The sequence below is a fragment of the Danio rerio genome, chromosome 14 (assembly GCF_049306965.1).
Source record: "Danio rerio strain Tuebingen ecotype United States chromosome 14, GRCz12tu, whole genome shotgun sequence".
NCBI lineage: Eukaryota > Metazoa > Chordata > Actinopteri > Cypriniformes > Danionidae > Danio > Danio rerio.
Genome location: NC_133189.1, coordinates 18,281,479 through 18,308,168, shown reverse-complemented (window position 1 = coordinate 18,308,168; position 26,690 = coordinate 18,281,479). Strand labels below are relative to the sequence as shown.

The following is a 26,690-nucleotide window of genomic DNA, read 5'->3' as shown; positions in this document are numbered from 1 at the left end:
GCAGATCCATCGTTTGAATCACATTAGTTATAACATGAAACGCCCATAATGATGCTCTAAACTCTCTTTAGAGAAAAAGCCCATACTATGCAAAATAAATTGTTTTATGCATAAATTTATTTTTATGCACACGTATAAAAAAATTCAATATTAGTTTTGGTAAAAACAAGCGCTTGTTTTCATATTAATTAAAATATTTGTAAACTGCACACATAGGACCTATGTTTCCTTTACAAATATTATTGAGAATATTCCATATTCCATTTTAAAACATGAACTAGGTAACATGTATTTTAATCTCATATAAATCATATAAATTGTTAATGGTTGTAATTTACAGTAGGCTATTTATTAAGATAGGCTATTTAAAAAAATCACCTATACCACATGTCTTTGGACTTGTGGGGGAAACCAGAGCACCCGGAGGAAACTCACACAAACATGGGAGGTCATCCAAACTCCACACAGAAAAGCCAATTGACCCAGCCGGGACTAGAACCAGCAACCGTCTTGCTGTGTGACGATTGTGCTACCCGCTACTCCACCTTGCATTTTACAATGTGACATTCAAACCACTGCAGAAATGTTCTAACCAACAGGCCCATGTCATATACAGTGGGCTACAGACACATTTCTTAAAAAATAATCTACTATAAATTAAATGCATTAACATATGCTATGTATTTTTGTTTTTATAAGCTTTGGAGAAATAACCTAAATTCTGATTTTAAATAATAAGTCACCTATAGCTTTTGTTATGAGCTACGGCTGCATTTAAAATGTCATTTAATGTAAGTGCACTGTGAAGGGATCATAATTGTCAAAATGAAGATCGCTAAAACTGAACTGTAAAAATACTTTGAAAGCAAATTACACCTGAGAGAGAGGACCTTAATGTTGTTTTTTTTTTTTAATCATTCCAAGTTTGAATGTTGGAATGTTCGAAAGGAATAGGGCATAGGGGGGTAACTGGGAATAGAACACAGCCAGGAACTATGCTTCTAACTAGCCCCCACTCACATTACAAGCTTGCGACGGAGATTGCGAATGTTCATTGGAACAATGAATTTAGTAAATGGCAAATCAATTAACTATGTTTGTAACAATGCAACTTGTGACCTTAGTGGGCTAACAATGGTTTTTGGAAACGCACCCCTGATGCAGAAAAGAAAAAAAATATATATATTTTTTTAAAAATGTAGAAATTTCGAAGCTTCATATGATTACAGATTGAACCACTGAAGCCTCAAGGAATGTTTTGACTATGTCTTTGGTTTCTTTTCTGAACTTTGAATGTTTTAGGACCCTTGCTATAGAAGATGAGGGAGCTCTCGAATTTAATCTGAAATATCTTAATTTGTGTTCTGTAGAGAAACAAAGGTCTCCGATAATTGGAATGACAGGGTCAGTATAATAACAGAATTACCATTTTAGCATGAACTAACCATTTAAGGAAAATTTGCTTTTGACTGCCTATCAGAAAATATATAATGGATGTTTTTACTGATTACTACATAATCAGCACATTTTCTGAGAAAAATAAATCATTAAAGTAGTTTGAGGTGGGCTTGAGCTTGGGGCAAAGAGCTTTCAGTATTGATACAAATACTTTACTAGAAGGACTTGTTCAAAATAATGACTTCAGTTGAACTGCATTTAATTCATTTTTATGTTTTTGCTTTGTTGTTTAATGACTGTCAGAATAATTTTTTCAGTTTTATAATAAATTAAACCATACACTATATTTAAAGGGCATCCAAAACTAATTAAACTATTAAAATAGACGAAACACTTAAATATAGCTGGTACCCTTATACAATGTACTTATTGTACACTATATGCACTTGTTTAAAGGGATAGTTCACCCCAAAATGAAAGTTCCATCATCATTTACTCACCCTCCACTTGTTCAAAAATATTTGACTTTCTTTCTTCTGTTTAACACAATAGATGTTATTTTTAAAAATTCTGGTAGCTGGCACCCAGTGACTTTCATCATATTTTTTCCTACTATGGAAGTTAATGAGTGCCAGCAACCAACACTCAACAGAAGAAGGAAACTCATGAATGTTTAAAACTACACAAGAAAGAATACATGATGAGGTAATTATTTAAAAAAATATATACATTTTTAACACTTCTCTATAGGCCTTTCGATATTTGGAGAGTGTAACATAGTTTGAAACATGTTGGTTCCCTTATCATAGTGGTGATTGATTATCTCTATATTGGAAGCCCAAGTAGATTATCTCTATGGTGGACACCAATGTTAATAACTAATAATAGCCATCTGAATTCAATAGTGTATTCATAATCTTGTCAGTTATTGTGCCTTTAGCCCCAACAGCAGGGTCCTTTTTACCCCACACACACTCAGAAATAAAGGTACACAAGAGCTTATAAGGAGAGATTTTACCCAAATATGAAAATCTATCTAAAATTTACAAACTTCAAGTGGTTCCAAACATTTATGAGTTTTTTTATTCTGGAGATATTTTGATGAAAGCTGAAAACCTGTAACTATTGACTTGTTAATAGTAGGAAAAACAATGCGGAAGCCAATGGTTACCGGTCTTCAGCTTTCTTTAAAATATCATCTTTTGTGTTCAAATGACTAAATAAATCAATAAAGGTTTGAAAAAGTGAGTAAATGATGGCAGAATTTTCATATTTGGTTAAACTATCACTTTAAAGGTACATAAAAGTATGTCAAGCGTACATTTTATTACATAAGAAGTAAAAGCGAGTACCATCTGAAAAGTTACTGCATCAGTGACAGCTCTCGTACCTTTATTTCTAAGAGTGTACCAAACCTTTACATATTCTTCAGTTATTTCAAAACTGCTGTTCTACTGAGCTCGAACAAATACCCGTTTCATGAATATTAGATTAAATTAGGACTGGAATATGTCAAGGATCATCCAAATAAATTTCCACACTTATATACTAAATCATGGAGGATTAGGAAAGTGCTACATTAAGTTTATGTTCCATGCAGTGGTTTAGAGCAGACTTTAGCCCCATTGTCCCCTGTTGGATTATATACTGTGCAACAATCAAGCTCCACCAGACCGAGAAAGACTCTATCTTCATGATCAGACAGCTGCCGCAGGCTGACCATCATTGTACCCGTTCACAATCATCCCTCTCAATGATCGAGTCCTGAAGGAGCCATCAGGGTAGATTGAGTCTGGTTTGTGCTCACAGCGGAAGAACATGAGGAAGCCGTTCCTATAATTCTGGTTCATCCAGCCATAGAGCAGCGGATTGACGAAAGTTGAGCACATCGCCACAATGTGAAACAAGGTATAAATCAGTTTGTACTCTTTGAACTTGAGAATCAAGTCAAGATCGCTGGCCAGCTGAAACATGTGGAACGGGAGCCAGCAAACTGCGAAGACCACGACTACTAGAGCCAACATCTTGGTGGTCTTCTTCCGACGGACAATGCCATCGTTGCGGTTGGAAGGGCTGACGTGGTTCTTCAGTTTAATCCAAATGCACACGTAAGCATAACTGATGATGGCCAAAGGGACCACATACTGCAGGAGAAGCATCGATAGACTGTAAATGACCGCATCCCGATTTGTGCCATTCGGCCATTTCTCAGAGCAAACCGCAATTCGTAAGTCGATGTAAGGGATTTCCTCGTATCGATACTCTCGGAAAATGGCCAGTGGGCCAGCCAGTATGGCAGCGAATGCCCAAGTCAGGCCAATGATAATAAAGCTAGTGCAGCGATTGAGTCGCTGACCAAGATGGAAAACAATACACCTGTAGCGCTCCAGAGCAATAATGGTAAGGGTGAGAATGGAAACGTGAACACTGAGAGCTTGGCTATAAGGCACCATGTGACACATGACTGCTCCAAATTTCCATTCATCCAACAATGTGTAAACCAAGGTGAAAGGCAAACACACTGTGTCCACCATCAGGTCAGCCAGGGCCAGATTGGCGATAAAATAGTTGGTGACGGTGCGCATGTTTCTGTAAAGAATGATCATGTAAATGACCAGAGTGTTACCCACGAGTCCTAGCAGGATTATCAGTGAATAAGCTAATATGAGCGATATTTGAACACTTAGGTGCTTGGTGATGTCATCCACAAAGGCTGGTTTGTAAGTGTTGACGCTGTCATTTCCCAGGCTGGTCTCTTGATTCCCATCATGGAGGACTGTGTCCTCTGATCCATTGACTTGATCTGATTGGCCCATGTTAACCCGGTAGCAAGGACATGCATGTACCTGCCAAAAGAAAAAAGAAAAAAAAATAACATTCTTGCTTGAAATCTTAATCAAATTATTTTAGTATAATTGCATGTATACTTTCACTGATTGAAAATTCTGGAACAAGACTGGTTTTCAACAATTTTAACAAAGTCATTTGTCTTTATCTATCTGAACAGGCTTATATGAAGGCGTCAAAACGGTCAGAAGTTCAAGGAGCAGTCTTAGGTCGTACTCACACTATGTACAGTTGCCTCGAACCGGGCCAAAGCACGCTTGTCCCCCCTCCCGTCTCCCCCGACAGCCCCCACTCACATTACAATCGGGCCTTGGCGCGCTTACGTCATCGATGCTGCGCTGTTCAGTGAGCGCTCTCCCTCAGCACAGTGGAGATTTGTCTAGTTATATCGTTATATAAAGCCCGAAACTGAAAGGGACTGTTTCATATGGATTTAATAATCATTCTTACTGTTCAATGAACACAAACTGCCCTAGATTATTAAAGACGCAAACTCCACACTGCACGACAGCTGTGCACCTTCAGCAAACCTCCTCATTCCTGCAGCACGAGGGCTTTATGATTGTTTATGAGCGGTAAAAGTGACGGATCTGTTTGGCGAAATATCTGACTGTGTCACCGCATCCCTAAGGACTGTTTGGCGAAATATTTGACTGCATGTCACTGCACATCAAACTACTGAAACGATATAACTAGAGAAATCTCCTCTGTGCTGAGCGAGAGTGCTTACTGAACAGCAAAGCATCGATGCATAAGCGTGCCCAGGCCCGATTGTAGTGTGAGTGTGGGCCGTCAGGGGAGACGGGAGGGAGAACAAGCGTGCTTTGGCCGTTTTCGAGGCAGCTGTAGATAGTGTGAGTACGGCCTTAGAGAAAATAATTTTTAATCATTCATTTATTTTCCTTCCTTCCTTAGTGCCTTTATTCATTAGGGGTCACTACAGTGGAATGAACAGCCAACTTATCCAGCATATGTTTTACACAGCAGATGTGTGTATATATATATTTATATTTATATATATATATATATATATATATATATATATATATATATATATATATATATATATATATATATATATATATATATATATATATATATATTGTGTAATGTATTACAATCTTGCTTCTTAAAGAGTGATTAAATATGATTTACTTTTTAAGTAAAGTAATAAGTAACATTAATTGTGTATTCATTTTCCCTAAAAAGTGCTGGGCTTGCTTGTTTGTTATAATATAAAAAAGAAAAAATATATTTTAGAAAAATATGCCAAAAGCAAAATGCTTGCGAAGTGAATAATTCAGGATGCAGGACAGAAAACACCCTTAAGCAAAGAATTTCCAGAGTTTGCATTTCATTGTTTTTTTTTTTTTTCATTTTAAGGGTAGTGAGGGATATTGAATCTGTTTTTTTTTTTGGAAGTGAGATGAATAAATACATTCACATTTAAGCAGAACATTAAGCATCACATTTTTCATCACACAAAAAAACTCTAAATTTACGACTGAATTCTCTTTAAATGGTATTAGGAGATCTGTCAGTCAGTATAGGAAAAATTAACTCATGTTTTCTTGGAAAAAAGTAATGTGCTACTATACTAGTTACTTGAAAAAAAATCTGATTACATAACTCACATTAGATTGTTTGTAATGTGTCACCCCAACACTAATATGGAATACCTCAAGGCGGATTCTGACAATAATCAGAGATACTGTATTTTCGCAAAGCCTAATGAAACATTTCAAATAAAAACACACAGAGTGGATATAAAAAAATGAATGATTAGCAACTTCTTTCTACTAAACACAGTTTTAGATTATACACTGTAAACCCAAAAAGTTAAGGTAACTCAAACCATTTGAGGAAACCAATTGCAACAAACCATTTAAGTTCAAAAACTAATCCAGTGAACTTAATCTATTTGAACAAACAAAGCAATTTTGAGCACAGTAATACCCAAGAAATGAAGAGAACTCAAACCAGCTGAGTATTGTAAAACCCAATATGTTAAGGCAACTCAGACCGTTTGAGGAAACTGATTGCTACAAACCATTTGAGTTAAACTAATCTATATGAGTACTGTCAACTTACTCCATTTAAGTTGAAGTAATAAGGTATTCAATTAACTCATTACTTTCAACACTGAGTTTAAAACTCTTTTCAAATGAGTAGATTTAACTTTCAGTCAATTTTGAGTTAACTACACTCAATTCATCAGATGAAGTTGACTGTTGGCTTTTAAAATTTATGCTTCAAAACTATAATACTGCATAATAATACTCACTCTTGACTAATGTTCTGTTAAAAATCTTTGTCATCAGTCGAGAAATTGGGACTAGATGCAGGGATGAATACCAAGAAACTGTATTTATTTTGGGCTGTGTATATAATTGGGTCAATACCAGACTACTGATAAGCTTCATGTCAAAACGGACTGCTAATGATACACGGGCTGCTTTGTCTCTGAACCCTTCAGTATTGGAATCACAAGTATGACAACTGGCATGTGCGTAAAATCCTTGCATTTATGTGCAGATGGTCATTGTAGCTATAAAGCAATCAAGAATGTGGGCTCATGTAACAAAGCTAACTGACACCAAGGTAAAATGCAACACATGCAGTAGTGTAACACTGAACAAAGCTGGTAACATAATTAAACATCTATTAACAAAACACACCATATAGGTCATGTTTACTTGAGTATTTGTACTGTAAAGTACTGTAGACTACTGTAAATTTCAACAGTAACAAAATAACTTCAAATTATCAACATACTTTCACATCTTTTTGTATTTTTAACAGTATTAATATGAATAGTTATTGGTAAGCACTATCAGTATCGTTATTGATCAAATTTAAATGATACCCATCCCAGCTAAACATTTCTTCTCCTTGGAATTATAAGGTTCTGTCTGCGTTCTGAATGATTCTGAGATATTGAGCTTCAAAGTTTTTGCATTCCATAGCAAACAGTATGTGTGTAATATTTGTTTTTGTAAATAAAATGTCTTAAAATGTAAACAACTTATAAAAAAACATCCCATAATGTTAATAGGTTGTCATTTAATAAGAATATGTCATTAATTTTGACAAAAAATGTCAGATAGAACCTTATAATTCTAAGGTGATGATTTATTGATTAATTTTTCTCAGGAGTCGTCAACTTATCCAGCAAAAGTTTTACACAGCGGATGCCCTTCCAGCTGCACCCAGTACTGGGAAACATCCATACACACTCATTTACACATACACTATGGCCAATTTAGTTTATCCAGTCTTAGCTAGACAGCAGTCTGTAATTTATAGGCCAGTCTGCAGCATCTGCTAAACTTCATTTCATCTAGACAACATATGTTCTCAATACCCAATGCAGAAGATCTAATTAACACATAATCTCAAGGCTAGATTTTTGTAATGTTTTACTGATTGGTTGCCCTGCAGGTCTAATAATAATAAATAAATAAATAAAAAAAACTGGTAAAAGAATGCATGACTATAGTGCTTATTAAAACCAGGTATTATGATCATATTAGCCTGGTTCTCTCAACACTGTATTTGCTCTTTATTAGAAATTTAGACATTTTAAAATCTTGCTGATTACTTATAAATCCCTGAAATTTGTAGCTTTACTGTGTTTTGTGAGCTTCTGTTGCATTAAAATCTATTTTTTATGCATTCTCAAAATTCTGGCCAGGTGATAATACTTTGAATATCAAAATGACTGTGGGCTGTATATTCATACTTGGTGCTTAGTTTCTTGTACAAATCAGTTGCTCAATCTGAGCTCAAATCTACAACCTGACATGAAACAGAAAAGGAATTTGTGATTTGTTAATTCTTGTTGACTTGTTCTTTTTTTGTTCAAAAGTATGATTTCTCTGAACACTTTAAAGTTCTTTCAAACTTAAAGGCCTTTTTGTAGTTTTGACACAAGTCTACAATATGCAGGTAAACTAATAGATTAGGGCAGGGGTCACCAATCTCGGTCCTGGAGGCCGGTGTCTCTGCAGGGTTTAGCTCCAACTTGCTTCAACACACCTGCCTGGATGATTCAAGTATACCAAGTAAGAGCTTGATTAGCTTGTTTAGGTGTGTTTGATTAGGGCTGGAGCTTAAATCTGCAGGACATCAGCCCTCCAGGAACAAGTTTGGTGACCACTGGATTAGGGTTTTCTGCAAGCAAAGCAGGAATATTTTATCATTTTTTGTCAAAAATGCTTAATCACAACTATTTCAAGTCCTCTACCAACTATAGTATAAAGACAAAAATAAGAGTTTTGTCATGCTTAGTCATGTTCGGCATATTAGTCAGAATATATGAAAAGAGGATTGATTATGGACTGTGACATGACATCAATCATATAGATCTTTTTCTCTATGATATCATTCTCAATCGGCTTCTGGTTGCGTCCTATAGTGCCTGATCCATGATGAATGTTCAGAGCCTGCTGTTACACTTATGATAATTAACCCTTGTGTGCTGTTCAAATTTATTATCCTTTCGTGATGTTTGTGGCTGTTTTTGTCCCATTGACTTCCATTATATTAACATTTTTTGATTATCGCAAAGCAATAACACCAAATAATTATGGACTCTTGAATTAATTTTTGCTCAATTTCAAAGCATTTTCCCCAAATGTTTCAAAACAAGATTTGTCACCAAAAATCATTCCATTTACTGAAACAAAGAAAGTTGTAGCCAGATTAAGACTTTAAATCACCCCAGAGTGGCTGAAAACATCCCCAACAGCACATAAAGAGAATTTTGTTTTGTCTAGAGTCATAAATCACTAATCTGATTTTAATTTATTACGAGACTAACATTTATAGGGGAAAAAAATCTCAAACATTGCTTACTTCCAGGGCTGTTTATATTGAAGTTGATAATTAGCCGCACCATGTTGGTGTTTTGTAACATCTAATTTTTACGAGGTGGGTCATTAGCTCAACGCTCCCCCAACCTGGAGAACCAGGACATACACACATTCACAACAGACAATTTAGCTTACCCATTTTACCTATAGCACGTGTCTTTGTACTTGTGAGGGAAACCGGAGCACCCAGAGGAATCCCATGCAAACTCGGGGAGAACATGAAAACTCCACACAGAAATGCCAACTGACCCAGCTGAGGTTCAAATCAGCAACCTTCTTGCTGTGAGGTGACTGCTACCCACTGCACCATCGTGCCACCAAAATTTCAGCCCTGACTCCATAAAAAAACCTTTAAATGAACACTTGTCATAACACACAAACAAGACGGACATCACATTCAGCTCAGCCAAAAGGAGTTGAAAATACTGGCAAAATTCAATATTATGCATTCCTAACATATTTAATAAGATTCAATTAAAAAGGGAGAAGTTATTTTTATTTCTGAACTATTCAAGTGTATGTATTATAACCCTTTCTGTTGATTTTTCTGGAAAAAAAAACCTATTTAAACAACCATTGTCAGAACCCAGGTTTGAACTATGCTTCCTCTCTTTTCAGACAGTGTTTTTATCTTTCCCTTTTGACAGCTTTCCATGTGTTCTCTGTCTTCATTGTGACTACCCACAGCTGTTTGTCTTTGGCAGTCAGTACAGCCACTCGTTTACTCCCACCTGTCTTTCATTTCTGTTGATTGCTGGTCTTATATCTGAGTGTGCTTTGCTTCTCTTGGTGCTAGAATGTTGGCTTTGTACCACTGAGTGCTGGTCTGGTGTACTTTGTCCAGTGATGATATCCTGACACGACTTCTTTGACCTAAGTCTATGATTGTCAGTCCTGGGCTGAAATGCTTACTTTAACAGAATTAATTTTAGCTCTTTTCTTATTCGGCTCTTCGTATTTTGTCAATTTTGTCAGATTATTCTCTCCTGGTCCTGACGCTGTTGCCTTTTGGCCACTCCTCTGTTTGTTGACTGATTATTCTGGACATGTTCTGTTTCTCAGTGAGTTGAGTTTCTTTATTTTTGCCTTTAATATTTAATAATGTTTTGACAACTCTGCTTTTGGGTCATTTACACCGACAACCTGACAACTACCGTGTACTGTATTGTTAATTCATGTTGTAAGTCAGACAGGGCAAAAGTTTAACTTGTAAAAATGTTATGTTCACAGTATTTTGTGGTTTTTTTTTTTTTTTTTTTTCTCTCCCCCTGTATCAAAATATGACATCATACACGCACACTTTTTGGAATTAGGGTTGTAAAATAAACACTGTTAAAAAAAAAAAAAAAAAAATCCAACTTGGGGGAAAATTACAAAATTCTGAAAAGTTAAATGTTTGAATGACCACATTTAACAGGTTTACTTGACCTAAATCACAATTCTCTTTATTAAATTAGTAAAATTAGTTTTGTGAGCTAAACTTTGCAAGCTCATTCAAAACAAAAAGCTGCTGCCAACTTGTTACTTTAGGTTGAGCTAATCTCAGACTTTACAAAAGAATAGAGGTTACAGTATTTCTAACCCTAACAACAATGACAAAAATAATTGTAACTCCAATTATAATCTTAAAGTCATTATTATAAACTACAAATACTACTGTTAATGTAATCTGAAATTATTATTTATTATCACTTGTAATTTCTTTTTTTTTTTTTTTTGACTGGGGCAGCTGCAGAAAGACTTTTAATGTAAATTTCTATCTCGCATTTACCTTGTTTGCTCTAACAAAAAAAAAAAAAAAAAAAAAAGAAGCTTGGTTCATGTGGACTATTAATTTGTATTTAACTGTTATGTATCCATGAGGAAGTTTGTTCCTAACAAAATTAAAAAGACAAATCAAATGCCCCAAGCAACTACCCAATTCATAAATGAAATGCTGAAACAAAAGATAAATCAAAATGCATTCTCAAATGAGAGATCAAATGTATTTGATATTTCATTTTCAGGAACAACTCAGTAAAATCCTGTAATAATTAAATGACAAATTAATGCTCAAACTATAGTTCAAACAGAGGAACCAGTTACAATTTATAAAGTTTTGTTACAAAGTAGTTCACTCTCCAGAAAAGCAATAATCTTGCGTTAACCCAAATGTTTTATTTTTGTATTGCTGAAAACTAGTTTTAGGTCAGTGCAGCTGATGGTTTTAAAAGTTGAGCGAACAAGAATGTAATGTTTTTTGTTGTTGTTGTACTGGCTTAATATTTTTCACAGTGTATCTTTAACTTAGCATATCAAACACAATACTATAACTACAAATCCCACAATTAATTGTTTAAGCTACGTTAATTAGGGCAATTAAGGAAATGAGCAAGTGAATTTAAAGTTAATTAACTGTAATAGCTGTATTTTACTGTATGACAGTTAAGAAGTATGTTACTATATTTTAAACTTGCATCGTAAACAATTCTCTATGTTTAATATAGAAACTATACTAAAATACAGCAAGATGAATGGTGCTGTAAATGTAAATACAGTATTTGAGTAAATCATTTATAATAAGTTTGTCACCAACTCGGTCCCAGTCATTCCCCTCGCTGACCAGCAGAGATCATCACCGGACTCCTGACATTACGTCATGCTCAGACACTAATTGCCACACACCTGCAGCACATACCCTTGATCAACACACACACACACACACACATCATTGCGAAGTCTTGTTCTGCGCCTGCAAACACTACAGAGTGTTTCTACTCCTTGCCTGCTTTCCCCGTTGCTAACCCGGACTGTATATCAACCTTGTCTTGCCTGCCGCCTGTCTTGAACCCAGTCTGAATACTGACTTTGATTCTAGCCACCTGCCTCTGACCCATGCCTGCTTTATCACCCTGTGTTTGTCTGCCGCCAGCCTATCGATTTAATACAACTGTGTTTGATGTGAGTTCGCACTAGTAACATCTGTGTGCTCTTTATTAAACTCTGTTTAATAAATATACTGCAAATGGATCCCTCTGTGTCAGACCCTTCGTTACAAAGTTACTGTAGATTTTTACAGAAAATTATTAATAGTGTATGTTGCACAAGAGCACAAATGGGAATCCTATAACTCTACACATCCATTTGGGTTTCTGGTGCAATTTTTGTTAGATAGCAAAATAAGTCAATAAATGTTAAACATTGTGTCTAAAGTTTATTAACCATTTTCATTCATTCATTTTCTTGTCGGCTTAGTCCCTTTATTAATCTGGGGTCACCACAGCGGAATGAACCACTAACTTATCCAGCATGTTTTTACGCAGCGGATGCTCTTCCAGCCCTTCCCATCTCTGGAAAACATCCACAAACACTCATTCACACACTCATACACTATGGACAATTTAGCCTACCCAATTCACCTGTATCGCATGTCTTTGGACTGTGAGGGAAACCAGAGCATCCGGAGGAAACCCACACGAACGCAGGGAGAACATGCTGACTCCACACAGAAACACCAACTGAGCGGAGGATCGACCCAGCGACCTTTTTGCTGTGAGGCAACAGCACTACCTACTGCTCCACTGCTTCGCCAATTAGCCATTTTATGAACAGTATTTCTATAAAGTACAAGCACAACTTTGAAGTTAATAATAAATTAGTCAATGTTGAAATAAGAAGTTCCACAATACAATTAACTAATCAAACTGTATTGTATTTTTAAGCGTTACCCCATTTTAATTAAACTTTTTAACATCAACAATAATGGAATTCACCTTTTTTCTTCCCCCAATCATGTAAAAAAATTTTTTTTAATTTTATCCATTGAAAATGTATTTGATCATAAAAAGGAATTCAATTTATTTTACATATAATTATTTCTATATTAATAAACCATTAACTAATTTGCTGCTAATTAGTTGGTAAGGTAGTAAATGGGTTTAGGGTATAGGATTAAGGATGTAAAATAAGACTCCCAACATATCTGGGCTGTTTTCCTAGAAAAGTGTGTTTCCTGTAACGATGCATTAATATTAGCATAATGGGTCATTACTAAAAGAAAAGAGAAGACGACACTTAAGTCTCTAAATAGTCTGCTGGAGCCACTTTATTGATTGTAAAGAAAACTTTGTTCTGAAAACATGTGCAATGAGATTTCGTGACATTCAGTGGTTCACATTTCATTGCACATGTTCAATTATAAATGAACATAAGAGAACTCATTCTCAGCGTGGAGGCATTTCTAGACGATATCTAAATGATGTCTTCATTTCTTTTTTTGTGCATGCGCTCTGTTGGAATAAATGCGAGTCATGCTCAAGCCGCACACACACTCTTGCATGCATGAACACCTGATGAAATATGTAGAATATTCTTCATTCTGCTGAGCGTGAGCGATTATATATCATTACAACACTGGAAGGGATATAACTGAGAGTTAGATAATGCGAGATTGGATTAGATTGAAAAATGTAACCGAATTAATCTTTTTAGCTGAGATACGCTCATTTTACACAGCTCACACAAACACAGCCGTCTTTGTCATTTTTTTATCACGTTCAATTGAAGCATTAAATCGCATAAACACTTGATATAATATCCATTTAACGCTTGGCTATCGTGGTGATTTTGCTAGCAGAATATTGAAGCATATTTAATTACAAAAAGGTTAACGAGGCCTTTTCCTGCTCATAAGAGATGGATAGAGCTTCATTAAAATCCAATTTATAGCCTGCTCAAAGCAAGACAATGCAGAGCTCTTTTTCTTTCTTTTTTTTCCAGAACGATTTGAGCTCATGAGCACATTTAAAAGTGACGATATTGTCATTTAAGCTGATTATATGACACAAACTGTATGGACGGCTTTCTGCTCAAGGGAAAACAGAAAATTGCCAATAAAGACCTTGACATCTTGGGTCATTTAGAGCCTGAAAACAAAAACACTTTCCTCCGCCAGAGATGACACAGTTTCTGCAGGACACTCAATCTTTCGGGGCGCATCGAATTAAAAAAGCAAACTAGGTTGTTATATTGTTTTTAGCTGATGGGTGTGCTTCTATTGTTCTTCACAACTAAGAAAGATTGCCTCCATTTGTTAGAAGTATCCACAAGCTTTCTTGAAGGTGAGTACAAAAGGATTTTGGCCATAAAAATAAATGTATTTTCCTGCTTGGCTTTGTAGTCACTATTTTGGGTCACACTTTAAAAGAAAGATCAGTTAATATTTGCTAAAAAGAACAAATAATTAGCAATTTATTACAGTATTTATTCATCTTTTCCAATTTTATTAATAAAAATGGTCATACTTTATTTTTAATGTGGAATTTAGGCATCTTTTATACGGCTCCTTCAACAGATATATAACTGACTATAAGAAACTTTGCAAGTACATATCAACTTACACTAACCCAACCCTAAGCTTAACCTAAAAATCTACTAATTTTAACTAACGAGAATTAGTTGCAATGTAACTTAAATTCAGGAAAAGGACCATTAAAAAAGTGTTACCGCAATTTATGCTTTTGACAAACCAAAAGCTAACACTTTTAGCTAAATAGCTGCTTATTAATAGTCATAGATATATACATTAGATGTTGCCTACCCTGTTGTTGTCTATTAGAAGGAATGCGTCAATAGAGCTGCCATTTTAGTACAGGGTAGTACAGGGTAGCTCTCTTTTGAAATGAATGTTGGACCAAGCTGCAGTGGAGGACTGTGGCCATCCAGAGCCAGAGACTTACACATATAAACATATATCTATGATCGGGAGTTTTCCCGGAGGTCGGTATGCAATTTTTTAAAAATTCCAGAACTTATCATCACTTTTCTACATTGATGGATAAGATCGCACAGGTATTCCTGACAAAAAGCTTGTGTTTGTGCGTATGAAGATGTACTATCCACCCTCTCTGTTAAATTTGATCTAATCATGTCCTGAAACACACCTCCTCTTCTGCTTTCACTTCTCATACTGACAGAGGGAGCGACTGTGTTTCTGGCAGCGCAGCATCTCGTTGTTTTGCATTGTTTGCTGATTTTATTCAACAAAACTAGCATAAGCCGAGTGTTTTAGTTTGAGTTGGTGCTACTTTGCCTAATGATGAATGCAGTAAGTGACTGTATTATCATCAACAACGTTACCTGTTTAGCACAAAAGTTCATAACATACAAAAACATAAAGAACTTAATCATACTTATGAAATGTTCTGCTGTTCTGCCTTTGTGCTTTGTTTTCTTTGTTTGCTCGTTACTACACCCGTAGACAGCCCTAAAGTCCAGCATCTTCACGTCGTAACACTGTCTTGACTAGTGCTGTTGAATGACACTTGTCCTAGGAGCACTGTACAAATATGGCGGCGCTATTGATGCATGCTCAGGGTCCCTATGCGATATCTAGTGTATATATCTATGATTAATAGTTAGTAAGGTTAGTTATTGAGTTTAGGTATTGGGTAGGGATGTAAATTAAGATCATACTTTATAAGTGCTAATAATCAATATCTTAACAATAGGCAGGATATAAACCAATAGTAAACGATGTGAATTCTTACTTAAACCAAAGTGGGAAACACTTTATAATACTAACACACTATGAATCATCTTATAAGCATTAGCAAATAATGAATTTATTATTTGTTGATCATTAACTCTACATTAATAGATGTAAGTAAGCAGTCCTACGTGGAAAGAACCTATATGAGGATGTATGTGCATATGTGAAACCTATATGTAGTATATATGCACATATATAATAATATATACAATGTATATATGTGTATTTATGCCGCATATATGCAAAGTTGGGGTGAATATATGTGCATGTACAGGCCAAATATGTCTCCTGTTGCTTCTTTATAACCACATATAAGCCCTTTGTTCATACATGATGTCTCCTATATAGCTCATATTTCACTTTGGCAACTGTCATACATGATGGCTTGCCTAGCTCATATTTTCTATTATCAAGACAATAACTAAAAAAAATGCAAAAAACTTGTATGTGCCACTTGAATTTGGTATGTAATTGGCATGTTATGGAATTGAACTGTTATGGTATGTAATTGGCATGTTATGGAATTTAACTATGGCAAATAAGTGAGAAGAGATGGAAAGCTATGATGTCTACACATTTTCCTGAAACATTTACAAAGTGAATTATTGTATGAAGATAGTGGAAAAGAAGGAAATGTATAACAAAACGGTTTGTCAGGTTTTTTTTTTTTTATTTAGTTTTTTCTGTTTTTTGTTTTATTTTTGCTCTTGTACTATATTTATGCCTTGTACTATATGATTAAGTAAATAAAAAAAAACTATTTCTTTTAAATTATGTTGTCTAGCAGCTATGTATTTTTATAATTTTACTAACATATGGGTGAACATATATGTACATATAATATAGGAAAACTAAAAATTTTATATGTCACATATCTCAAAAACCTATATCAAAACCTATATTAAAAAATATACGTTTATATAGGTTCTTTTCATGTGTTCTTTTTCACTGAAGTTACAAATGTTGTATTGCTGACTTGTAAGCACATGTATAATGTGCTTAATTACTGTATTTTTATAGTTTGTTACATATTAACTGTTCATTACTAAATTCATTATTGCATTATTTACAAACCATTTGTAGTTGGGGGCTTTTAGGGTGATTTAGTATGAGTTAGTAAGTAATTAATAAACTATTTAAATCAACATTTGTATATTTTATTATTCAGGCATTGGTTACTATGTATATTAATAAATGCTTTATTAACTCAACTTCATCCAGTTGTGTGACCAAGTCTAAAGTGAGGACTATTTATGCTTTGTAAATCCCTTATGAATTACAATCAGAGGCTCAGTACAGTACAGTAAAGTTCAAACATTTCTAAATAACAGAAGTGTCAAAATACAACATAACATTGCATAAAACAACAACAATATAATAATTGAACAATATATTGCAATACAACATGAAAATATTATTTAGCGATGTTTAAACTGTACGGTCATTTTATTTACACAGATTTATTTTTTATTTGATAGTTTTATTTGTGTATCTTCAAATGAATAGAAATGAATAATGTTGTTTATTTTATTTTCTCCTGTTTAGAATTTAACTGACCCTTAAATTTTCATTTATAAGGGATTTACAAAGCATAAATAGATGCCACTTTAGATTATGTCACAAAACTGGAGCAACCCAGGCTCATTCTGATTACGTACCCCTATATATATTCCTGGGGAGAGCAATTCATGAACATAAAAAATTAAGTTGTCCCAATGAATCAAGAATTATGTAGTTTACGCTCATTTTAAATAAGTAGTTTGAATGAGCAAGAAAAATTATAATAATGTTTTTACTGTTGTTAGTTCTTATTAACTTTTGTTAACTTAAGTTAACAAACAAGCACCACTTTGGATATAATAATAAATTTATTAATGTTAAACTATGATCAATAAATGCTGTGTGTCACTATCACTAGCGATCTAACCAGCATAGATCGCTAGAGAACATTCACACGAACTACAATCCTTCCTCAAAATGAACTACAGATCCAGTCATGCAACACACACACACCTGCTCTAAGTCACCATTGATTACATTCCCACAGCTGATGCTGCTTATGGACTGACTACACACACAGATACAGCTCACTTTGAGACACTCGAGGTTGAGTCTTGTAAACTGATTGTAAACATTACGACGCATTTTCCCTTGCCTTCTGTGTTTAGACCTTGCTTTATTTAGTTTGTTTACATTGTATGCTGCCCAGGGCCAGATTGACATAAGGGCTAGGGCCCATGGAAGAAAGGGGCCCTGGATTGGCTCAAGAATTAATTTGGGCTATGACGCAGGAAACGCCTCCTTGCATTACGCTTTTCTCTCGTTGTTAATGTAAGTATTCCTTTCGGTTCGCTGCTGTTCAAAACAAATAGTGCTGTTCAGTACAAATAGTGACACCGGTCCTAAACTCGGGCTCGGAGTGGCTGTAGCCCAATCAGAATATTGAATAACCTTGTTTTAGTCACTCATAAGGGTGATCAGATGTCACAATTTTCCCAGAATCATGCTGAATGGACTTATGACTGAAGCGCAATCTCGACCACGCGGCTGTTACAGACTCAAAAACCGACGCGCGCCAGTACAATACATCACACAATATAACCCAGACAGTGCTCGGACAAATTAAATAGCCTACACAAGCAGTAATAAAACTGTCCATCATTGTGGAGTATGTATCTGAAGTAAATACATACAGTTATGCTTTACAGTAAGTCTAAATGAACCAGTTAGAAATAAAACTTTTTTTTTTTTATGAATGTTTGCTTTGTCCCTTTTATTAAAACGACAGAAATAATATGAAGCAATGAAATATTGGTGTTGGCTTTCATCAGACAATATATCCAATGCAATAAATAAATAAATAAACAAACAAACAAAATAAAATAAGGATACTATAGTCTTCTGTGACTCTGAAGACCACAATATTTTTGATATTAGAAGCATGGATTTTATAGATATCCTATCAATAGGGATTTAAATGTCTAAAAAACCTGTTAAAGGTAAACCCCTATTAAAAGCATTCATTATAAAGCACTAATTTAGGAAATAATGCAAATGATTTTGTTTTGCTGATTTTTGCAGCCTGTTTGAACTTTAAAGTTCATATTATGTCATTACTTAATTTGTATAACCTACTTGCAGGCCTATTTTAATAAAATAGAAAAAAATCTAATAAATATAAATCAAACAGTGGAAAATTAGATAATAGTAATATTAATCAGTAAATTATTAATAATACTAATATTAATAACAAGAACAACCATTGCTTGTCTGACCATTCTGTTTAATAAAACCTGCAAAAAGATCCTCACTCTATTGTCCAGCGTCACTTCACGTTACACTGTGCATCCAACGCAATCTCACTGCAATTCGTAACATTTTAATTTAGTGGCTAATTTGTATTATCTAACTCATACAATTTAGTACGATTTGCTCATCACCCAATGACGGTCGGGTTTAGAGGCAGGGTTGGGTGCCACGCCTCATCTATAAAATGGTACATTTTTGTTTGAAGCCAATACACTGAAAAAACTTAAAACACTTATGTTTCCTCATGGGATCAAGTTGATGTATTCGTTTTTTTGTTAGTTAATGTTAAATAAGTACATTAACTATTGGAACCTTAAAGTATTTTAAGCATTACCCCATTTTGATTGAGTTTTTTAACGTCAACATCAATTAAATTTACAGTTTTCCTTCCCCCGAATTTCTTAAAAGTTTATCAATTAATTTTACCCATTGAAAATTGATTAGATCATGAAAATCAATAGTTCTTCTGGTCGCACTTTACTTTGTTACTTCCATTATCATTATTAAACCATTAACTAAAACCTTTAGCTCAATAAACAAATTTGCTGCTAATTAGTTAGTATATGGCAGTAGTTGGGATTAGACATTGGGTAGGATTAGGGATGTAAAATAAGATCATTCTTTATGAGTGTTAATAAACACACTATCTAATTAATTAGAGGTTAATAAGGCAATAGCTAACAGTGGAAATTGCTACTAAAATGTTCTTCAATAACTAACCTGAAACAACTGCTAAAATCGTATGAACATTTGTTTATTGTTTATTATGATAATGTAAATAATTTTCCCTGGAACAATGTAAACAAGGACACATTTTACATTAATACTTCTTTCAAATGTCAAAAAGACATTGCTAATTTACTTTAGCATGTGCTTTAGCATTTCTGTTCACGTCTCACAGATTTTAGAGTTTGTCCTCCAGAGACACATGCATGAATGCGAGACACTATTCATCAAAAGGGCAAATCCCTTAAGACACATGACCTTTCTTTTCTGGGCTCATTGATTTGGACTATGTGGTGACTATGACAGTCCAGTCACTTACTAAAACAATAAATAAAAAATCACGACCAGAACTAGAAATCTTATTATCTTTCCTCAATTCTATTGTGTTTCAAATCATATAAAGTGCTCTGTTCTTGCGAATCAATCTACAAACTGCATTCTAAAGTGGAAAAGGCTGAAAAAAACCCACACTTCAGAATTGCTTTGTGCATATGTGTAACGAGGAATCAACATAAATAGGTTACAGGGTCTGTTGATTGTGACCCTCGTGGTTCAGCTTTGCTGGCATTATGATGTTCTGCTGGGATGCTGTTCATCCAACTCAAGAGCTCTTGGAAGCCCCATTAACGCTGTGCTAACTCATCATGAAAACTGCTCTTTAGTGTTCCAGATACTCGTCCAACTAATGCAATCAGATGATGAATGATTGTATGTCTGTTACTATGGAACTGAGGAACTGCGTGTAATGTAAACAAGAAAATGATCCAATTTAATGATCTAATTTTAGGATTGATGCTCTTTGGGTTTCGTAAACACACAATGGTTAATTTGGCAATTGGTTAATTTGGTTAATTGGTTAATTTGGCAAATAATTTGGTTTCTGTTGAACACACACACAACCAAGATTTTTTGAAGAAAGCTGCACACCACTATTTGTTTTTCCTGGAAGTCAATGGTTAGGTTTTCAGCTTGCTTCAGAATATCGTCTTTAGTGTTGAACAGAATACAGAAAGTTATAAAGGTTTGGAACCAAGGTTTGGAACCACTCGAGTAAATAGTGATTAAATATTCATTTTGTGTGAACTATCCCTGAAATGGCACGCCAAGAGAGAGCAGAATCCAAAATTTAAGAACTGGCTTCTGTTCAGTTCATGAATTGGAGTTTTGAATTGAATTGGCCACGTCCCACAGGATGTTGAATAGGAATGACAGGAAGACGAATTTATTGAACTCGAATGCAACCAACACACACTCTTCTGGGATTTCATTAAAGCTTTGGGACAAAATATAAGCAATCAATTCTGGCAAATGATTCCTGTTGACATATATGTAGAAATGCATTTCTCAGCTAGCAATGAACACACACAGCCATTACAAAAAATATGATTTCACTCTTAAAAATAAAGGTTTCAAAGAGGGATTTTTACAGTAATACAAAAGACAAAGAAATATTCTTCTTTAAAGAACCTTTTAGTGGATAGCTAAAAAAAAAAACATATTGTTCTAGCTGCGAGGAACATTTTTAAGAATCTAAAGAAACCTTATTGTGCAATGGAAAGCTTTCACATTGTTTTTTGTAGAAAAATCCCTCATATGCAAAAGAGTATTTATATCTACGAGTGGACTTAGTTAACAATCGTTTATTTTATTATTTATGAGGATTATTTATTTATTTAACTCAGTTAATTGCGGTGTAACAATTAATCAGTTAAGACAACAACATGATTACTTCAATATGGTAAACCTGGAAAATGAAATGCATTAAAAATGAATGATAATTTATAGTAATTGTATAAAAAAGTATTCATTTTTTATATAATATCAATATTATAATATTTATTTAAATATATCGATAATAATTCACAAAAAAAAAATCTATGTTTTTTTTAAACTACACTTTCCATTGAATTAATTACATATGTTTTCTGAATTATGTATTCTGGACAGCCCTAATACGGACACCTGCCAGGTGCCATATTTAATTGGAAATCCGCATTTCTCAGTCTCATTGATTATTTCAGAACGCTTAAAAACATTAAAAGCCACTCACCTTATTTGTAAGATATGGTCCCAATTATGAAGGGGTTTACAGCGCAGCACGCGCTATAAAGTTCGCGCATCCCCAACGCACGCGACAGCTTGCCGTTATTCTCCCTGCTGGATCAGCAGCTCATTCTTGGAAGAAAACACCGATACAGTAAAACCATGTCCGTGGAGGAAAAAATAAAAGCACTTTTTTCGTTTTAAATCATAAAGCGCCGGCAATAGATGGAGATGAACTTTAGGAGCAGGAGTGCTTCAGCGTGCACGCAGGCTATGTGGGAGGAACTGCTCTGGGGTCTGTCCATGCAATGTGACGCTTTTCAACGCAATCATCAAATCAAATGACAAATGATTGTCAGTGCATTGAGATCTGGGGTAGATGGCTTGACAGCCGAATCGTTATGACACGCGTAGCTCTATTTCGGTAATGCATATGCCATCCAGTAAGCCTCCAATTATAACATGCTTTGAGGAGGACCGAGTGTTATATCATTCTGACACTACTGTCAAACTGACATCATACAATGCATGAGTGATGGCTGTGATCAGAATGCGCAGTATAACCAATGCATTTCAGGAGGATTTTTATTTTCTGAGTGCAGTTTATCTCAACACTAATGTGTGCTAAGTAGATTTGTGGGTGGACGATTCAGGTGCTTGTTTCTGGAGGGGTTTTGACCTCAGTACAGAGATCTACATCACACCTGAGACGCTGCTGAACAAACATGTGCCCAGATGTGTTACAGCTGTTACAATGATGTCATCTCAAATGACAGAGAGTGTTTATTAATCATTTTTCCAAACAGCATCCTCTGTCGTATTTGGATGTAACATGTTGCTGATAGCACGTTATGCTTGTAAGGCAGGGGCTTTCATTTTTTTAAATGACACAGACCTCCAGATAAGATCATCCTAACTTGTGCAAGGCTCCCACTCCAACACGATGGCGCTAAATGCCACTAAAAGTGGGCTTGTAATTATATGGGAGACACTTTAAGTGCTATACCAACCCTATCTGGTTGGCTATACAGCACCTTTATTTAAAGTTGCTAAAACACATTTATCAAATGGACGTACTGTATGTAGAAAGGTTTTATACTCTCGTTATTTAATCGCTATGTATGGAAATGTACTGCAGCAAAATCTGTTTTGAAGCTGTTTCTCACTTTCATGCTTTTCTAAGGTCAAAAATTGGGCCCTGCATTATGGAAGGCGTTGGGGGCAAAAAGGATAAGGACCTTCATCAGGATATCTTTAGGAAATATAATGTATTTTAATGCTGCTGTTTTATTTTTTTTCCAGCTAAACATAAAGATAACCTTGAAAAAACTACTCACTATTCTTTTTTTTTGTATGGCAGTGGTATAGCATGGGGTGCTATCAGGTAGTATAGCATGCAGTGCTATATTGCTATGTGATTTTGCCAAAGATAGTACAATCCTGGATCATCATCTTTATTGTATGTTATAAAATGTAGTCCATACAGTTATTCCTACCCCCAATAACCAACCTGTAAATTGTTCCCAAAATTAATATAAGTTCAATATAAGTTCGATATAAGTTAAAAAAAAAACTGGGTTGTGCATTATGGAAGGCCTTGGGGGCAAAAAGGCTAAGTTGCTTCATCAGGATAATGTCAGGAAATATAATGTATTGTAATGCTGCCATTTTAATTTAATTAATTTTCCAGCTAAATGAATAGACAAAGGGAACCTATTCATTATTTTTCTGTATGTCAGTGATAGCATGGGGTGCTATCAGGTAGTGTAGCATGCAGTGCTATATTGCTATGTGATTTTGCCAAGGATTATACAATTCTGGATTAAAATCTATGTTGCTCCTTAAACATAATTTTTGTTTGAAAATATAATCCATACTGTAATTCCTACGCATAAACCAACCTGTAAATTATTTTCAAAATCAATTGTAATATAAGGTCAAAAATTGGGCCCTGCATTATGGAGGGCCTTGGGGTGAAAAGAAAAAGTACTCATCAGGATATCTTCTGGAAATAATGCATTTTAAGCTGCTGTTTCGATTTTCTCCAGCTAAACAAATAGACTAAGAGAACCTTGAAAGAAACAATCTTTTTTTTTTTTTTTTTTTGTATGGCATAGCATGGGGTGCTAGGTGGTGCAGTGCTTTATTGCTATGTGATTTTGCCAAGCATAGTACAATTAACATTTATTTTGATCTTTGAACATCATTTTTGTTCGAAAAAGTAATCCATACCTACAGTAGTTCCTACCCCCATAAACCAACCTGTAAATTATTCCCAAAATCAATCGTAATATAAGGTAAAAAATTGGGCCCTGCATTATGGAAGGCCTTGGGGGTGAAAAGGCAAGGACCTTCATCAGGATATTTTCAGGAAATAATGTATTTTAATGCTGCTGTTTTGATTTTCTCCAGCTAAATGAATAGACCAAGAGAACCTTTAAAGAACTATATAGTTTTTTTGTATGGCAGTGGTATGAGGTGGTATCAGGTGGTATAAAATGCAGTGCTATATGCGATTTTGCGAAGGATAGTACAATCCTGGATTAACATCTATGTTGTATGTTGTAAAATGTAATTCATACCTACAGTAATTCCTACCCCCCAAAACCAACCTGTAAATTATTCTCAAAATCAATCACAATAGTTTGATGACAATCATAGAAGCAGAAGATCGTAACTGTAAGCTTACATTTTTAAGAACATTTTTCAACCCAGGCTCATTCTGAAAATGTACCTTTATATACATTTGTGGAGACTGTCAAATACGTCTCATGAGCTATGTTTGTTTGCAGCTTTCGTTTTCGCAAATCCATGAGAGGCCACTGCATGCTTTTTGAGATCTCAAATTTTTCTCGGGAGCGCCATTCGCGCTTGCTGTTCTCACATAAATTTACTAGAGGCCGCTGTCGACTGACTGTTTGACTGACCGACTGACCCACCCTCCCCCTTCCTTAAACCCAACCAATAGTATGTTCAAAAGCATAGATCGACCCGTAAACACCCTAACCTAAACCTAACCGACAAATTTAAAAAGCAATTCAGAAAAAGATAAGTCCTTGTCTGGTTTTTACCACATTTTACCACATTCTCACCCTGTGATTTACTTGTTTATTTTATTTTTTGGCTTCTGTTTTTGTCTTACCCACTTTCTGGAACCATTTTCACTGGACCCAAACTCTTTCATCGTGGTCATCTCCAGTGGTGTAGTCCTAAAAAAAAGGTGGTGTGCTATTACACCCGACCCAAATTTCAAATTAAAGTAGGCAAAGAAACGACGAAAGTTAATGTTTCCTTGATTCATCATAGATATATAATTTATTTATTTTTTTACATCAGTTACCTGTAATTATTAACTTTCACGAAAGGAAAAACAAATAGTATGTCAATGTAAGTCAATGGTTACAGGTTTCCAGCTTTCTTCAAAGTATCTTCTTTTGTGTTCAACAGAAGCAAAAAAAAAAAAAAAGACAAACCCTTACAAGTAAAGGTTAAGTAAATGATGACAATTTAAATTTTTTGGGAAAACTATCCATTTAAAAAGAAAACAAAAATTGTTCTTTTCAAAGCGAGATGCTACACAGTTAAGATGCCAGACAGTCTAATCCTATTATATTACTGCCCCCCTTATTTAATCTTAGCTTATTTATTAATTTTAAAACTGAAAAAAAAGTAAATCAAGATAGTTACTACAATTTAGTTATCTTATTTAAGTTAACTCAATAGGGCCTGTGCATACATGTAAAGACAGCTTTTTAGCTAACTTTCTTTTCTGGTTTATTACTTTATATGTTATAGGTTAATTCCTTTTAACATCAATCAGACATTATTTTTAATTATCACATTCGTGCATGCTTTTTTTAAAACCAAACTATTAGGAGTCTGTCTTCTGTTGTCGCTATTATATACTAGTAGTTGAAAAAAATATAGCTTAAAGGGGCTAATGATTTTGTCCCCAAAATGGTGTTTAAATTAAAAACTGCTTTTATTCTAGCTGAAATGAAAGTATCTAGAAAGTAGTAGAAGAAAAAAATATTATCAGACATACTATGAAAATTTCCTTGATCTGTTAAACATCATTTGAAAAATATTTTAAAAAGAAAAAATAAATTCAAAAGGGGGCTAATAATTCTGACTTCAACTGTATGTATATATATATATATATATATATATATATATATATATATATATATATATATATATATATATATATATATATATATATATATATATATATACCTTTAAGCTATATTTTTTACTGTTATGCGATAACTTGCCTAATTACCCTAACCTGCCTAGTTAACCTTATAAACCTATTTAAGCCTTCAAATGTCACTTTAAGCTGTACAGAAGTGTCTTGAAAATATCTAGTAAAATATTATTTACTGTCATCATGGCAAAGACAAAATAAATCAGTTATTAGAAATTAGTCATTAAAACTATTATGTTTAGAAATGTGTTGAAAAAAATCTCTCCGTTAAACAGAAATAGGGAAAAAATAAATAAGCGGTCTAATAATTCAGGGGGGCTAATAATTCTGACTTCAACTATATATATATATACATTTTTAAGTAAGAATTTAAAATAACACACTTAATCTTTGACATATGATAGGGCGATCTTAATTTGTGAGTTAAAATAAACCCATTTGGTAAACAGTTAAAGGGTATGGGAATACACGTAAATTAGGGAAGTTTATTCAGAAAAACAATCAGGTTATACGCAATTATCGATCCTCAGAAGTGGTAAAACCTAAACAGCTTGTGGAAAAAAAGTAAGCATACTGAGTATATGTGCGTATAGCAAGGACTACACCACTGGTCATCTCCTCTCTGCATCTCAAGTACACTGACGTACATGCGAGCTAACTGGACAAACTGTTAAAAGCCAGAAAGCTGTCCATACGGAGGTAAGCAGTCAGCAGGTAAGCACAAAAAGGAACGGCGTCATACTGCCCCGTAGCATTA

The 26,690-nt window shown here is 34.5% G+C and overlaps 2 protein-coding genes across 3 annotated transcripts in view; one reads left to right on the top strand and one right to left on the bottom strand.

Moving 5' to 3' along the window:
- The window catches only part of trim105 (tripartite motif containing 105), an 83,749-nt gene that overhangs the window by 30,768 nt on the left and 26,291 nt on the right, over positions 1-26,690 (top strand). The window lies entirely within an intron of this gene.
- npy7r (neuropeptide Y receptor Y7) lies at positions 1,665-22,018 on the bottom strand. 2 transcript variants are annotated; one of them, XM_021481005.3, is made up of 2 exons: positions 21,734-22,018; positions 1,665-4,244 (listed from the first exon to the last, which is right to left on the bottom strand). In XM_021481005.3, the coding sequence occupies exon 2, from the start codon at positions 4,212-4,214 to the stop codon at positions 3,096-3,098; it is 1,119 nt and encodes a 372-aa protein (XP_021336680.1). In that variant the 5' UTR covers positions 4,215-4,244; positions 21,734-22,018; the 3' UTR covers positions 1,665-3,095.